At 43.7% G+C, this 14,650-nt stretch overlaps 1 protein-coding gene across 5 annotated transcripts; it reads right to left on the bottom strand.

The window, feature by feature from the left end:
- Positions 1-3,112: 3,112 nt before the first annotated feature.
- Positions 3,113-10,298, bottom strand: RAB29 (RAB29, member RAS oncogene family). Of its 5 annotated transcripts, none has more exons than XM_081121201.1 (6): positions 10,084-10,289; positions 9,717-9,962; positions 7,756-7,827; positions 6,892-7,073; positions 6,455-6,576; positions 3,113-6,212 (listed from the first exon to the last, which is right to left on the bottom strand). In XM_081121201.1, exons 2-6 carry the CDS (start codon positions 9,838-9,840, stop codon positions 6,101-6,103), a joined length of 612 nt encoding a protein of 203 aa, XP_080977327.1. In that variant the 5' UTR covers positions 9,841-9,962; positions 10,084-10,289; the 3' UTR covers positions 3,113-6,100. The 5 variants fall into 5 exon arrangements, with proteins under 5 accessions (XP_080977327.1, XP_080977330.1, XP_080977328.1 ...); XM_081121204.1 differs by having other exon boundaries at positions 6,892-7,068; XM_081121202.1 differs by having other exon boundaries at positions 10,254-10,289.
- Positions 10,299-14,650: the final 4,352 nt, after the last annotated feature.

The following is a 14,650-nucleotide window of genomic DNA, read 5'->3' as shown; positions in this document are numbered from 1 at the left end:
TTCTCCCTCCCCCCCCCCCCACTCTTTAAAAATCAATGGAAAAAATACCCTCATTCCTTGGGTGAGTATTAAAAATAATTTTTAAAAATTATTATAAGGTATTAGAATACCTGTATGCCCATTTAATAAATTACTCTTTGTTTCCACCATACTGAAAAATTGTTATATGGAAAAACTTCAAGGATGCCACCACTAAAACACACACAGACAAAATGGGAGGCAATGTATCGTAGTAAAGGGCTGTTTCTGGGGTCACACTACTTAAGCTTTAAAATCAGTTTTGCCACTTGGTAGCTGTCTCACCTTGAGTAGTCTTGATTTTTTGCGCCTCAGTTTCCTTAGTTATATATATCATAGCGCCATTGTGAAAATAAAAATAACCTATGTGAACTGCTCAGAATACTTGGTCTATGGCAACACTCAGATGTTAGCTATTGGCAGCAACAGTTGAAAATGGAATGAATGGCTGCTCAACTCCCTGTACTTGGAAACAAGAGAGCTGATATTCAAAATTAAATGACGGTCACTGAATTTTGGTGACATGCTAAGGTAAGTGGAACTTGTCAGTTAAGCATCTTACGATATTTCTATACTGCATGCTCTCCAAACTGCATTTACTTTGGCTCCAATTTTAATTACACACACTCTCTATTCCACACATGAACACGGTCTCAAGATCTAACACAAATCAAGAGTTTTGAACCCAAAAGGGGTCAGCTCCATTTCTCTAACTCTCTGAGCTTATTTTCTAAAACAGGTTTTCCAGGTTAAATGCTCCCCGGAAACCTAAGGGACAGAATGAAGATGGGGAATTAGACGACTTGCAGCTACGTCTTGGCTTTATTACAGATTCAACCAGCTGCCTTTCAGACAGTCAAATTTAGAGACATTTGTTCCCTCAAATGTAAAATGGGAAGAACTGTTTGCTTTATTTCCAAGATAGTGTAAGAAGCACGCACTTTCACATATCTGAGGGAAGAACTGAATACTAAAGCAGACATTGGTACCCAGTGCCACCCTCCTCATGTCGTGATAAATCCTAAAAAGCCTGCCTCCTCTCCCTCCTCCCCCTGTCTGCTTTGGCCTCTGTCCCGCACTAATTCCTAATCAGATGCACCTTGGGTATGAATCAAACTAAAATGTGAAGAAAAGGTACCAGAAGAGCACCTAAAGTACTATTCCGTGCATGTGATAGTTTTATTTTGTTTCTGTTTGTTTTTGAATCCTCACCTGAGGATATTTTTCCATTGCTTTTCAGAGAGAGTGGAAGGGCAGGGGAGAGAGAGACAGACAGACAGACATCAATAGGTTGCCTCCTGCACGGGCCCCGACTGGGGCCAGGGATCGAACCTGCAACCGAGGTCCGTGCCCTTGACCCCAGGACCCTTCAGTCTGCGGGCCAATGCTCTAACCACTGAGCCAAACCGGCTAGGGCCATGGGATGGTTAATTTTATGCGTCAACTTGACTGGGCTACCCAGATATTTGGTCAAACGTTATTCTGGTTGTTTCTTTGAGGGTGTATTTGGATGAGCTTACTCAGTAGTCTGAGTAAAGCTGATTGCTCTCTGCAGTTTGGGTGGGTCTCATCCAATCAGCTGAAGGCCTAAAAAGAGTAAAACAGTTGACCCCGTGTTGTGTAAGCAAGAATCCTCCTGCCTGATGGCCTTTGGACTGAAGTATCAGCTTTTTCCAGCCTGCCAGCCTTGGGACTTTAACTGGGATATCAGGTCTGTAGCTTTTAGACTTGTCAGCCTCCATAATTGTATACGCCAATTCCTTATAGTAAATCCCTTTATATGTAAATATTCTCTTATTAGTCTCTTTCCCTGGAGTACCCTAATACAGAGCAATAGCATTATTATACTGAAGCTCTGCAGATAAAACTTGAGAGAATTCAGATTATGCTTGAAAGCCAAAAAGACGGTAGGTTTTTTCTAATAACAATGAAAGTCATATGTAGATATAGTTTCAAGTCTTCGGTATTTATGGCTGAATTAAAAATACATGTATAGTTCTTTAGAACACACATCATTTTCGAGTGGCTTCCTGCCTAATGCAACTTGTAGGTTTGGAGATTTGGCTTTAATAAACAAGTCACTCATACAGCTGAAGACTTCCTACACATAGTGAACCAAGAGGGATGGAGGGAAAACTTCTTTGGGCAATCTGGCCAATGGATTTTATAGAACACCGTGGAGATTCTTACATCTTTCAACCATGGCCTTAGATCATGTCAAAAGCTGGCCACTGCCTGCAGAAGACAATAAGGAAAGCCTCATGTAAGATGTGACACTGTCCTGAGGACAGAAGAGTTAAATCTGGAAATAATGAGGAACCCAACATTCTTTAGCAACAGGTCGGGAAAGTGAAGTAGGGAAATCCCTTGAAGTAAATTTGGCTCACTAGTAGTAACAAAAGAGCAAACCCTCACTTACTGCTGGGGGGCCTCCCTTGACCTGTGGTCTCTCTTTCTCTGCTTGTTTGGTCACTTAGCTATTCTGTCCAGAGTAGAAAGCCATGACAGTCACAATCCCACAGCTCTATTCTCAGCCCTTCCTTGGGTCTTTTAGAACATTGTACAGGGAATGTTTGTTTTCTTTTGGGCCATAGACCAGCTGAGTGGTTGGAGGGACATCTTGTCTCAAATACGGGAACTTCTCTAGGGAAGGGCTACAACAGTTCCATGTTTCAAACAATTTTACCTGAGAGGTGGCATCCAAATGATAGGATCTAATTATTTTTAGTATAATAATCATATTTTAAATCATGTAAATATCTTCTTCTTCCTTGTCCCTTTTGTTTATGGATAGGGACATAGAAGGAATTAGCTATGTTTCAATTTCTTCTTTAATTAGTTTCAGGCCTATAATTTTCACCAATTGGGAGAGAAAATCCAGGAGGGCTGGCAGGCCAGCTTCTAGCAATGCTTGAAAAGGCAGCTGTATCTTGAGTCAGCAAATGGGAAAAGAAAGAATGTCCAAATTTTTAAAATGGTCACATTTCCAAGCAGTATTTGGAATGTTACATCAAGTATGGAATTGGAACTAGGCAACTCGTACTAGTAAATTAACAGATAAGCAGAAAAGCATTTATTTTCATTTTTTAAAAAAATTTATTGTTGAAAGTATTACAGATGCCCCCATTTCCCCCCATTGATCCCCTCTACCCGGCATCCACCCCCCGGCCCCCCAGGCCTTCTCCACACTATTGTCTGTGTCCATAGGTCTAGCATATATGCATCTAAGTTCTTTGAGTAATCTCTCCCCACCCCACTCCCCACCTAAAAAGGTATTTAAAAAATAAAGTCTCGCCTGGCCAGGCATGGCTCAGTGGTTGAGCATTGATCTAGGATCCAGGATATCAAGGTTCGATTCCCGGTCAGGGCACATGCCCGGGTTGCGGGCTCCATCCCCAGTTGGGGGCGTGCAGGAGGTGGCCGATCAATGACAACTTTCTCATCACTGATGTTTCTCTCTCTCTCTCCCTCTCCCTTCCTCTCTCTGAAATCAATAAAGACATATTAAAAAAGAAAGAAAGTCTCCACCTCCACAACACTCTTGAACCATCAACACAGACTAACACTTCAACAAACTCACATTAAAGGCCAGTAACTACCATGAATACAAGACTTATTTCCCATTTATTTATGACATTGCTGGGGTTCAAACCAGTGCATAAAATCGATGTTCTTCTCATATAAAGGGATTTGTTAACCCGCTATTGTCTTCAGAATCACTGTAATAAAAACCCTACCTGAAAAGGTTAATACAAAAGAGAACTTCAAGGTCTCAAAAGGTTGTGCAAAAGTTATAATAATTGGTACTAAAAACAAACACAGACCAATAAACAAACTACTGAGGGCTTGGCCCTTCCTCTCTTTCTGATACTGGCCTCTGACCTCTGCTCAGGGCAGTGGTTTTATAGGCTGGTGTGCGTCAGGATCCCTTGAGCGAGCAGCAGCCCAGGACCGCTTCAACAGGAAGGCTGGTCTCAGAGTCTTTTCCAAGTTCTCCAGCAATGGCTTTCAAACCAGGCTGATCAGAATCACCTGGGAAGCTTTGAAAAATAAATTCCCAGACTTTACCCCTGGAAAATTTCCAAAAAAAAATTTATCTTTATTGATTTCAGAGAGAGGGAGAGATAGAAACATCAATGAGAAGAGAGTCATCATTGATTGGCTGCCTCCTGCCCACCCCTGACCACGGATTGAGCCCACAACCTGGGCATGTGCCTCAACCGGGAATCAAACCTCGATCTCCTGGATCCTAGGTTGATGTTCAATAGCTGAGCCACAGCCAGCCAGGCACCTGTAGAAATTTTGATTCAGTAGTTTGAGGTGGGGACCCAGAAATTTTTTTTTTTTAAATTTATCTTTATTGTTGAAAGAATTACAGATGCCTTCCTCCCCCCCCCCCCATTGACCCCCTCCACCCCACTCCTGCTCCCACCCCAGGTGTTCACCATACTATTGTCTGTGTCCAAGGGTCATGCATATAAGTTCTTTGGTTAATATCTTCCCACCCTCCACCTCCCGCCCCCCCCGTTCCCTCTAAGATCTGTCTGTTCCATGTTTCCATGTGTCTGGATCTATTTTGTTTGTCAGTTTATTTTGTTCATTATATTCCACATATAAGGTAGAGATGACCAGTTGGGCTTGGGAACCATTGACTTAAGACTTTAGATAAGTGTCTCTCAAAGAACTCTAGCCCTCTGAGTTCACTAAGAATATTCACAACTCTGGGTAGGTTATAAATCACCATCCTTTGAGAATTTAACAAATTAAACTGTCTAGAAGTGATTTGATACTAAAAACCCTACCTGACTTAGCACTTAAATTAGCTAATGATTTCCTATCTACTTCCAACCCCAAGCGAAGGTCTGTACATAATATCTGTTTCCTGTGGCTGTTAAGTGCTAGCCACCCAGATTACTCATAAGCAAGTTGCTCCACAGGCTTTTTTCTATTAACCTCTCCCTCTTCTCCCATTTGGAGTCCCAGAGCTGCAAGAAACAGACAACTGGGCACCACTTGGAGCATTATGCATGAAGACATCAACCCAGAAACTGTAAACCCAGCCCCTACCCTACTGGCAGGGAGGCAATTAGACCACCATAATGTGAGAAGTAATTTCTTTGTGGAAAGAAATGCTCCCATCACACAAGACAGTTTAAAAGCTTGACTGGTATTTTTTTAGAGAGAGGAAGGAAGGGAGGGAGGGAGAGAGAAAGAGAAAGAGAGAGAAACATCGATGGCCTCTTCCCTCCTACATGTGCCCTGAGTGGGGACCAAACTCACAACCTAGGCATGCGCCCTAACCGGAAACTGAACTTGAGAACTTCTGGTGCACAGGATGATGCTCTAGCCAACTGAGCCGCATCGGTCAGGGCAAGCTTGACTGTTCTTGAAGCCAAGAAAAGAGAAAGCTAATTATGACTTTAGAAGCTTCAAAAATACAGTGACTTTTGGGTCACCTCCAGTAGCCCCAAACCCAAAGATATCAAATTCCACTCCTGCATTTCTGAATCAGGTGTTTAAATGAAAAGTCCAGCACAGAAAGTATCTGAAAGCCACGACCGAGAAGGAATTTGGGAAATGACCTTTGATCTCATTTTCCTTTCAATCTGAAGTCATATCAGATTGATATCTCAACATACATCAGATGGCAAAACAAGCTTACAAGCAGCTGAGAATTATGATCCTTAAAACACAGATACTGATTTGTAATCCTTCCCACAAAACCCCAGATCACAAATTGAGCAATGAGATGATCTTATACAAAAGGCACTAACTGTACAGATGATGCGTTGTAGAATTAGGCACCTGAAACTTGTTTCATTTTGTTAACCAGTGTCACCCCAATAACTTCAATAAAAACAGAAAAAAGGCACTAACTTGGCCACATGAGCCAGCAGCAACTAAGAACCTAGTTGCAGCAGATGCAAAAATGCACATGGGTCCCAAGTGTCTTTTCTCCGTGATGCTGGCCCTCCTTACTAGACGGTCAGCAGGAGGCAGTTCAAACGCACTTAATAAAACCACTGGGTGGGCAACCAAAGGGAAGGACTTAGAACCTGGAGGGAAAACAAGTGTACTCCTCCTAGCAGCAGCCCCAAGAGGAGGAGGGCTTGCTTTGTAGGTTGATGTAGTTCCCCTGGGTGGACAGAGACGTATCTTCCCTGGAATTGCTCATCATCTTCTCGATGAGGACTCTGGAAACAATGAAAAATCTGCTTGAAAAGCTGGACTGAGGAAAGGGAGGGACAGCAGACACTGTCTGTCTTAACACCCAATGGCATTCAGCAAAGCCACAAGGTTTGTCCCCAGTCATCTCAGGAAAGAGGACAGCATCCCTGACCTTCAGAAGCTAGCATTCCAGTGGTCAGTCTGTTCCTATGTGCTCAGAAACAAGCAAAGGGAAGAAGGGTACATCTGTGTGCCCAGAGCGACTCACCTCATGGCCTCATTAATATTTTTGTTCTCCTTGACTGATGTCTCTGTCCAACCCGTGAACCCATTTTCCTTGCTGAAACGGTCAACCTGGTCTCGGCTCACTGCCCAAGGGGACAGATCACACTGGCAAAGACAGTAAAAAGGGCAACATCATAAACTCCCTGGGAACAGGAACGCAGTTCAGAGATCTGTGGATTTAAAACCTTTCCACCAATGGCTAAGAACAGCAGCATCTAAAATCTACATTCCACATTCCCTTCAAAGGGAAGGAACCTCCCAAAGAACGTTTCAACATCCCTTGAAAGGAGGTAGAGATGATTCTGCCAGCTTGAGAAGGGAAGGTGCTCTTTGACAACAAGCATCCAAGAGCATTTTAGATAGCTTGCTCTCTCCCCACAGACTGAGGCCAGGGGCCATTTTCCTAGATTGACCATGTACCTTATTGGCCAAGAGCAGGCAGGGCACAGGCTCTCCATTGGGCAGTGTGAGCTTGCTGTCCAGGTCCTGTTTCCATCTCTGGCTGTTGCTGAAGGTAGTGGCATTGGTAACGTCAAACATAATAACACAGGCAGAGGCATCTCGATAGTATAGTCGTGTCATAGATGTGAAGCGCTCCTGCCCTGGGAGGAGAGGAGAGTTCTCTAGAAGGTGATCCTAAGAACCAGTCCCAGAACCCCCTCAACACCCTGCCCTTTCTACCTTCATTGTGGGAGAGAAGGCAGTATGGATGGTGGGTGAGTCCAGATTCTGTACCCAGACTGTCCAAGTCCAAATCCCTGCTCTATCATTTACCATCTGTGTGACTTTGGACAAGTCAAGCTTTCAATGGCTAAATATTTCCCATCTGTAAAGTGGGGACAGAAGCAGTAGCTTTATCATAGGGTCGTTGCTGGGATTAATGAGTCAGTGAATCTGAAATGTTTAGAACAGTGCTTGACACATTAACAGCTATTATTATTGTCTCTATTTTCTGGGTATTTTGTTTCTCACCAAAGTTAGCTGAAAACCTAGACAAAGTACCCTCACCCTGCTGGGGGAGCATCCACCTATGGCCTGGACAATCTACCACCTTGCCAGCCCCTCCACCCACACAGAGACTACTTTACATTTATTCAGGGCAAGACATCTGCAGAAAACATCTACAAAAATTCTATGTCTATTCAGTTCATGCATCCTCAGAGCAGCTCAATCATTCCAGCTTCAAGAAAAAATTTCTGGTTTTACTGTCCCACTTTTTCTCTGGGAGCTAGTAGGTTAAGCCAAAACTTCTTCCTTTGTTCCTAACCAATCTTCCCAGCCTACCTGCAATATCCCACAGCTGGAGCCTCACCATCTCTGAGTCAGACCACTGGAGAACCTTCAGAGCGAAATCCACTGAAAATATACGTATAATAGAGTTGAGTACAATTTATCTTTAAACAATCCACAGAAAACCTCAGATCAAATATTCAGTTACAACACTACGGATACACAACTCCTATTTATTTACTTATTCATTTAATTTGTAGGCCCTCAATGAGCTGAGTTCACACTCACTCATGTGTTAAGGATGGGACAGCTCATTCATACTCACTCTCAGATGGGAGTCTTTAGCTTTTACTCTCTTGTCAAACCAATTTATTTGATACTACTTGTCTCTAAGGCTGGAGATAGGAGGGTAGGGGTAATTATGAAAACAATTACTAATCTCAAGTTAAATAGTTTCTGGGAGATTTAGGGGGTTTTCTCAGGGAAGGGGTGATAGAGTACAAGGGGGAAATGAAGTAAGTTTGGTGGCTTTTGCCTCTTCTACATTCAATTTCACTCTTGGTTTCTAATCCAATTGCATTATGATAAAGACACACCCTTTGGGGAAGTCTACACCTCCAAGAGGCTGTAGGAATTATCTTGGGCAGGAATGGGACAGAGTGACAAGGTCCCAGAGGATTCCTAGAAAGAAGACATTGCATGGATGATGCTGAAGAGCTGTGCAGGAACCCACTGCAACATATGCAGATGTTGAGATCCACGACTTAAGGCTCAATGCCAGGGGAAGGGCTTTTGGGTAAGGAGAGAAATAGGATATTTTTGAGGTTTGAAAATATATTCTTCCACATCTGCGACAAAAATAAAGCTAGGAAAAATTTAGAATAAACACTGAAAAAAAATTAGCCAGAGTCACTTATATTCTTTACTAAAGGAAAACCAGAGCAATTGCTAAAAACTAGTGGGACACTTTTAAACTAAATCCATGAAATAGGGACCCTCAAATTATGTAGGAGTGTGTAGGGGGCAGAGTGGGTAGGCAACTGGCTTTGAAACTTTAAACCTTTATTTTGCTGGATGTTCTTACAGAGGATTGTTTTAATTGCTTTGTAAATGCTTGTTGACAGTTTAAAATTCCGTAAGGGATACCAGCACACATTTTCAAAATTTACATTTGTGCAAGTTTTTTCCTTTAAAAACAAAAGTTTTTTTTTAATGGAGATAAACGTTTGTTACTCTCCCCCTTTGCCAGCTCTGCCCAGCTAAGCATCTCCTATTAACAAAAAGGCATTCCTACTCCTGAAAAAAACAGTCCAAAGATTACACCTAGAAAGAATTGAATGAACTCTTAAGGTGTTCTCTTCCTTCCTCCCTAACCCAGTTTGAGAGAAAAGGGGGTGGGAAGATAGGCCAGAAAAGTGGTGTATTTCAGATTCCTGAAGAATTCCTAGGTTGCCTTTATTTAAGCAATCAACGGACAACAAACACACAGCTCATCAGCCCTGATCAGCATCCGATTGCGTGGCCTCCCGTCTCTCCCACGCAGGCACCCCCCAAACAAAGCCAGGCCAGCTTAAATGCCTTTCTGCTCCTTCACCCAGGCAGGACAGCGGCCCCAGCTGGCATCTCACCGGGCCCTCCACGGGGTCCCAGCTGCCTCGGCTGGTCCTAGAGATTTGCCCGTGACCCCTCGGAGGGCTGCCTGGAGGAAGGGGCCTGAGGTCAGAGTTCCCTCGCGGAACGCACTCGCTCACGTTCCCCTCCTCCCTTCCCCACGTCTCATCTTCACACCTTCGCCCCCATCTCCTTCCAGGCAGTCAGCTCGGGCTGGGAAAGCCTACCCGGGGAAACCGCCAACAGGCATGCAAACCGGACGCCCGGCAACTATTCCCTCTGGGATCCCGGACACCCACTTCCTGACCCGAGGAAGGACCCGGCGACGGCAAATCCCCAGCTGCCACCCCCCTGGAGTCCGCCGCCGAGCCCGCGGTCCCGGCCTCCTGCCCGCCCCGTCTCACCTCCCACCGTGGACTTGTAGTGTCTGCTGAAGCTGTCCTGGGAATATCTCTGCACCAGGGACGTCTTGCCCACCGCGGCGTCCCCCACCACCAGCACTTTGAACAGGTGATCGCGGCTGCCCATGGCGAGCGGCGCGGCCGTGGAGCGAGGCGGGAGGCGGCGGGATCGCGGGTTTTAACCCCGTTGGCTCCCGGCCGCCGCCGAGCTGAAGTTCGGCATTCCGCCCCCAGGCTGCTGGGGCCGCTCTGACGAGAAAGCAAAAAGGGAAACTGCGCTCAACCTTTACGCGCTTCCTCCGCGCGCGGCCGCAGCCTGGGTGGGGCGCGGGACCCAGGGCGCGAGCTCCGGGCCCCTGGCGGGTCGCACCTTCTCTCCCCGCGGCCCCGCTGCCGAGAAACGGAATGAGGCCGGGACTTCCCCGGAGCAGCTCCGGCGAGCGACTAACGCCGGCCACCTCACTTCCCGGGTCCGGCCAGAAGATGGGAACCTTCCCTTCGCTGAACAAAAACAAAGTCTGGGGAAGGAGCGGCTCACACCTTCAAACCCCGGCGCGAGCAGGCGCGCCCCCCCCCGTCCGCTCCGCGAGCGTCACGTGCAGGGTCGCTTACAGAACTACATTTCCCAGCTTACCTCGCCGCGAAGAGAGCCAGTCGAGCGCGGAGGCTCGCCCGCGACACCTCCTGGGAAGTGTAGTTTATGCAGTACTGCTTTTTAAAAAACGTAGAGTTTCAAGGTTTTCCAACTCCTTCAACTTTCGGAATCTTATTTTAAAACAATTCCGGAATAGAAAAGATTCTTAAGAGGGGTTTATTCGACATGATCTCACCTGCCTAAATCTGTCCTCAGATAGGCTTCTCATTATCTTTAAAGGTTTTCTGGAGCAAAGATTAAAAATTATTCTACACATTCCATAAATTATTCCACTAATAAAAGCTCAAGCCTCATCCCCCGTGCTCCAAGTAAAGTCCATTTCCTATTCTTTCACTTAGGTACACAAACCCAGGATCTTGTGGACTTGATAAAAGCCAACTCTTCTTACATTTCCCTCCTGACCCCAAAATCCTATCAGTCAAGTTCAGGGACACTTGATCACGAGATCGATCCTTACAAAAGCCCACGCTGTTCATGTAAGTTATCAACATTTAGTAACTAGCCACAGCAGTAAAGATAGACAGAAAACAAGAGCCAGTTTGTCATTCTCGCTTCCACAGTCCCCAGTCTAGCTGCGCTATTCATATATCATCTGAGTTGGAAGCTAATTGGAGTGCACTGGGCACCCTCCTCTGTTTGTTGCTTCTGTTTGTTGCTCATGAATAACAAACTCTAGTTTTGCAAACGATTTTAATTTTTCAGCCTGCGACTTTTTTGACCCGCCTGCCATTTAGGTAAGAGTTCAGGGGATAATGATCTTCATGGCAAGGAAACTAAGCCGCATTTCCCATGCCTTTATCAGGAATGGCAGAGAAAGCAGCAGGGCCATGGGAAAAGAGCCCTGCCCAGGTTTCCTGACAGAGAGGCTGCCACTTTCTTTTGTGAAGAAGGAACATCAGCATGGCTCACAAGTTACTTAGCTCAAAATGTTTGTTACCCAGGGAGGGGAGGTCAGGCTGGGCTACTCATATTCCAGGATGTCTCAGACTTCTTTCCAATGGTCTTTTCTCAATCCTCATTGGCTTTGACATAGTTGACCACTCTTTGAAATTTGTTTCTCGCATGGCTTCGTGACACTGTTCTTTCTCGTTTACGCTCTATTTTTCTGATGATCATCTTTTTCCTTCATGGTTTCTTTCCATCCCATCACCCCCTAAGTATTTCCTTAGGCTTAATTCTAGGTCCCTGAGCTGATTGTCCTTTAAACTCTTTATTTAGTAAATTGCAGTTGGCCTCAAATATCTGAGTCTTGACTTTATCTCTTTTTTTTCTTTTTAGTATATTTTTATTGATTTCAGAGAGAGGAAGGAAGAGGGAGAGAGAGAGAAACACCAATGATGAGAAAGTCCTTGATCAGCTGCCTCCTGTACGCCCTCTACTGGGGGTTGAGCCCAAAATCCAGGCATGTGCCTTGACCAGGAATTGAACCCCGATCTCCTGGATCATAGGTCGATGCTCAACCACTGAGCCATGCCAGCCAAGCTTTATTTATATCTTTATTGCCGATCAATTATGTTCAACTGCCATAAAGGTACATCTGCTTGGAAGTCCTTCCACAACCTTTTTCTCACTACAACCCCACAAAAACAGCTCCTTTTCTCAGCTTCCCTATTTCTGTCACTGGCCTCATCTTCCCTTCACTCAGACTTCAGACCTCAAGCATTTTTTAAAAATTTATTTTATTGTAGGAGGAACACTAAACATAAGATTTACACTCTTAACAAATTTTGAAGTGTGCAATATAATACAGAAAGAAACATTTTTCTTTAAAAAATTCTCACCCGAGGAAATTTTTTCCATTGCTTTTCAGAGAGAGTGGGGGGGGGGGGAGAGAGACATCGATGTGAGAGAGACACATTGATTGGCTGCCTCCTGCACATACCTGGACCAGGACTGGGGATCAAACTCGAAACAAAGGTATGTGCCCTTGACCAGAATCGAGGCTCTAACCACTGAGCAAGAACGGTTAAGGCAGAAAGATACAAATTTTAAAGTGTGCAATATGGGTACAATGTTGTATAGCAGTTCTCCAGGCTTTACTCATTTTGTTTAACTGAAACACAGCTCTTAACAACCACTATTCCACTCTTTGATTCTATAAATTTGACTATTTTATTTATTTATTTTTCAAGTTATAAGGGAAAGTTTATTTAGAAAGTTACATAGGTAATAAAAGTGAGCCATAGAAGAAACAGGTTAAGGAAACAAGTTACAGAGAGAAAAGAAGAGCTCTTGGAGCTTAGGAGAGAGGTTGGCAAAGGTGATTCCCCTGGGGGAGAGGACAGGAGGAAGGGAAAGGCCCCGGGGTGCCACAGAGAGGGGAGCGTGCCAAATTTGACTATCTTAGATGCCTCATCTAAGTGGAATCATGTAGTAGTTGTCTTTTTGTGACTTGGTTGTTTCACTAGGCACAATGTCCTTAAGGTTCACCCATGTTACTGCTTATTGCATATTTTTTCCTTTCTATAGGCTGAGTAATACTCCATGCATGCATGTACCACTTTTCTTTATCTGTTGATGGACATTTAGGTTGTTTCCATTTATTGGCTGTTGTAAATAGTGCTAACTTGGGAGTGCTGAGATCTCTTAGAGATCTGATTTCAATTTTCTTGGTTAAATACCCAGAAGTGGGATTGCTAGGTCATAAGGTAGTTTTATTTTGAATTTTCTGAGGGACTTCCGTACTGTTTTTCATAATGGCGACACCATTTTGAATTCCCACCAACAGTGTGCAAAGGTTCCAATTTCTCCACATCCTCGCCAACACTTGTAATCTTTGCTTTTTTGAAAATAGCTATCCTGACAAGTGTGAAGTAATATCTCATTGTGGTTTTGATTTGTATTTTCCTAATGATTAGTAACGCTGAATATTTTTTCATATACCTGTTGGCCATTTGTATGTCTTCTTCAGAGATGATTATTCAAGTCCTTAGCCAATTTTTTGCTTGTTTGTTTGTTTTTAAGAGTATACGTATTTTATTTATCTATTTATTTATTAATCATTTAAAAAATTTCAATTACAGTTTACATACATTATTATGTTAGTTTCAGGTGTACACTCCAGTGATTAGACATTAACTTAACCAACTTTCAAATTATGTTAGTTTTTTTTTTGTTTTTTTCTATTGCAAAAATAGAGAGCTGTTAATATTTCCTTTTACACACATCTCTTTATAGGCTCCCCCTTTTATTTTTAAAATTTTTATTTTATTTTATTTTATTTTATTTTATTTTATTTTAATTTTATAGACCTTTATTGATTTCAGAGAGAGGAAGGGAGAGGGAGAGAGAGAAACATCAATGCTAAGAGTCACTGATTGGCTGCCTCTGCACTCCCCGACTGGGGATCGAACCCGCAACCCGGGCATGTGCCCTGACTGGGAATCAAACCCTGATCTCCTGGATCCCAGGTTGATGCTCAACTGCTGAGCCATGCCCGGCAGGGCAACTGTCCTTATTTTTTTGCCATTTCTGTTTTCTAGTTTTAGGGTTTAAAATTTTATTTTATTTTTAATTTTTGAAGCCAGACATTTTCCTGGGAGCTTATATTCGGTTACTGTAATAGAATACAGTATCGTGCAGTAAACAGTACTATACTGTGCTTTACTCAGCTTCTGAATTTTAGCTGAAGAAGAGCGAACTCGAGGAGACTGTCAGCTGGCTGATCTCAGGGCTGGCGGTGTTGCCTGTAATTAGGTTGCAAAAATATCATCAGAGATAGGCTGGCACCAGGGAGGCCTGTTTTCAAATGTCCACTGGAATATACTATGTCAGTAGACAATTAACATTTTTCAGTAATTGGTGTCCCCTGAACAAAACTAAGATAACAGGCCCCGTGTTTCTGATCATTTCAGGAATGTTTTTGTGTTCTCTATTTAGGGGCTCCTTGGCCAGCTGTTCCATCCGGCTTCCTGCGTGGTGGGAAAGCCTGGGCTGCGAGAAATCGGGTGTGAATATAGGCCCTTGGGCAAGACAGATGACTCCTCTGAGCCTCAGTTTCTCCCTCATAAAATGGGGATAATATCTACTTTGCAATTATTAGAGATACTTCTGAAGTTGTAAATGAGGCTATTATTTAAAAGTATACTGTACAGTGTAACATACTGTATATTAAAACATTATACAAATAATCAGCATGCAATTGTCCTCTTTCCATTAACCCTTAATAGACTTGTTATTATATTGCTGCTTTGAAGAGTTAGTACTAGAGCCAAGGCTTGTTATAAAACGCGATTTCTTAATTGTTCTCACCACAAAAAGGAGGGAGAGTAAACATGTAGAG

The sequence above is a fragment of the Miniopterus schreibersii genome (genome assembly GCF_964146895.1).
Source record: "Miniopterus schreibersii genome assembly, chromosome: 19".
Lineage (NCBI taxonomy): Eukaryota > Metazoa > Chordata > Mammalia > Chiroptera > Miniopteridae > Miniopterus > Miniopterus schreibersii.
Note: the sequence above shows the minus strand (reverse complement) of the source record. Positions and strands in the feature narration are given on the sequence as shown.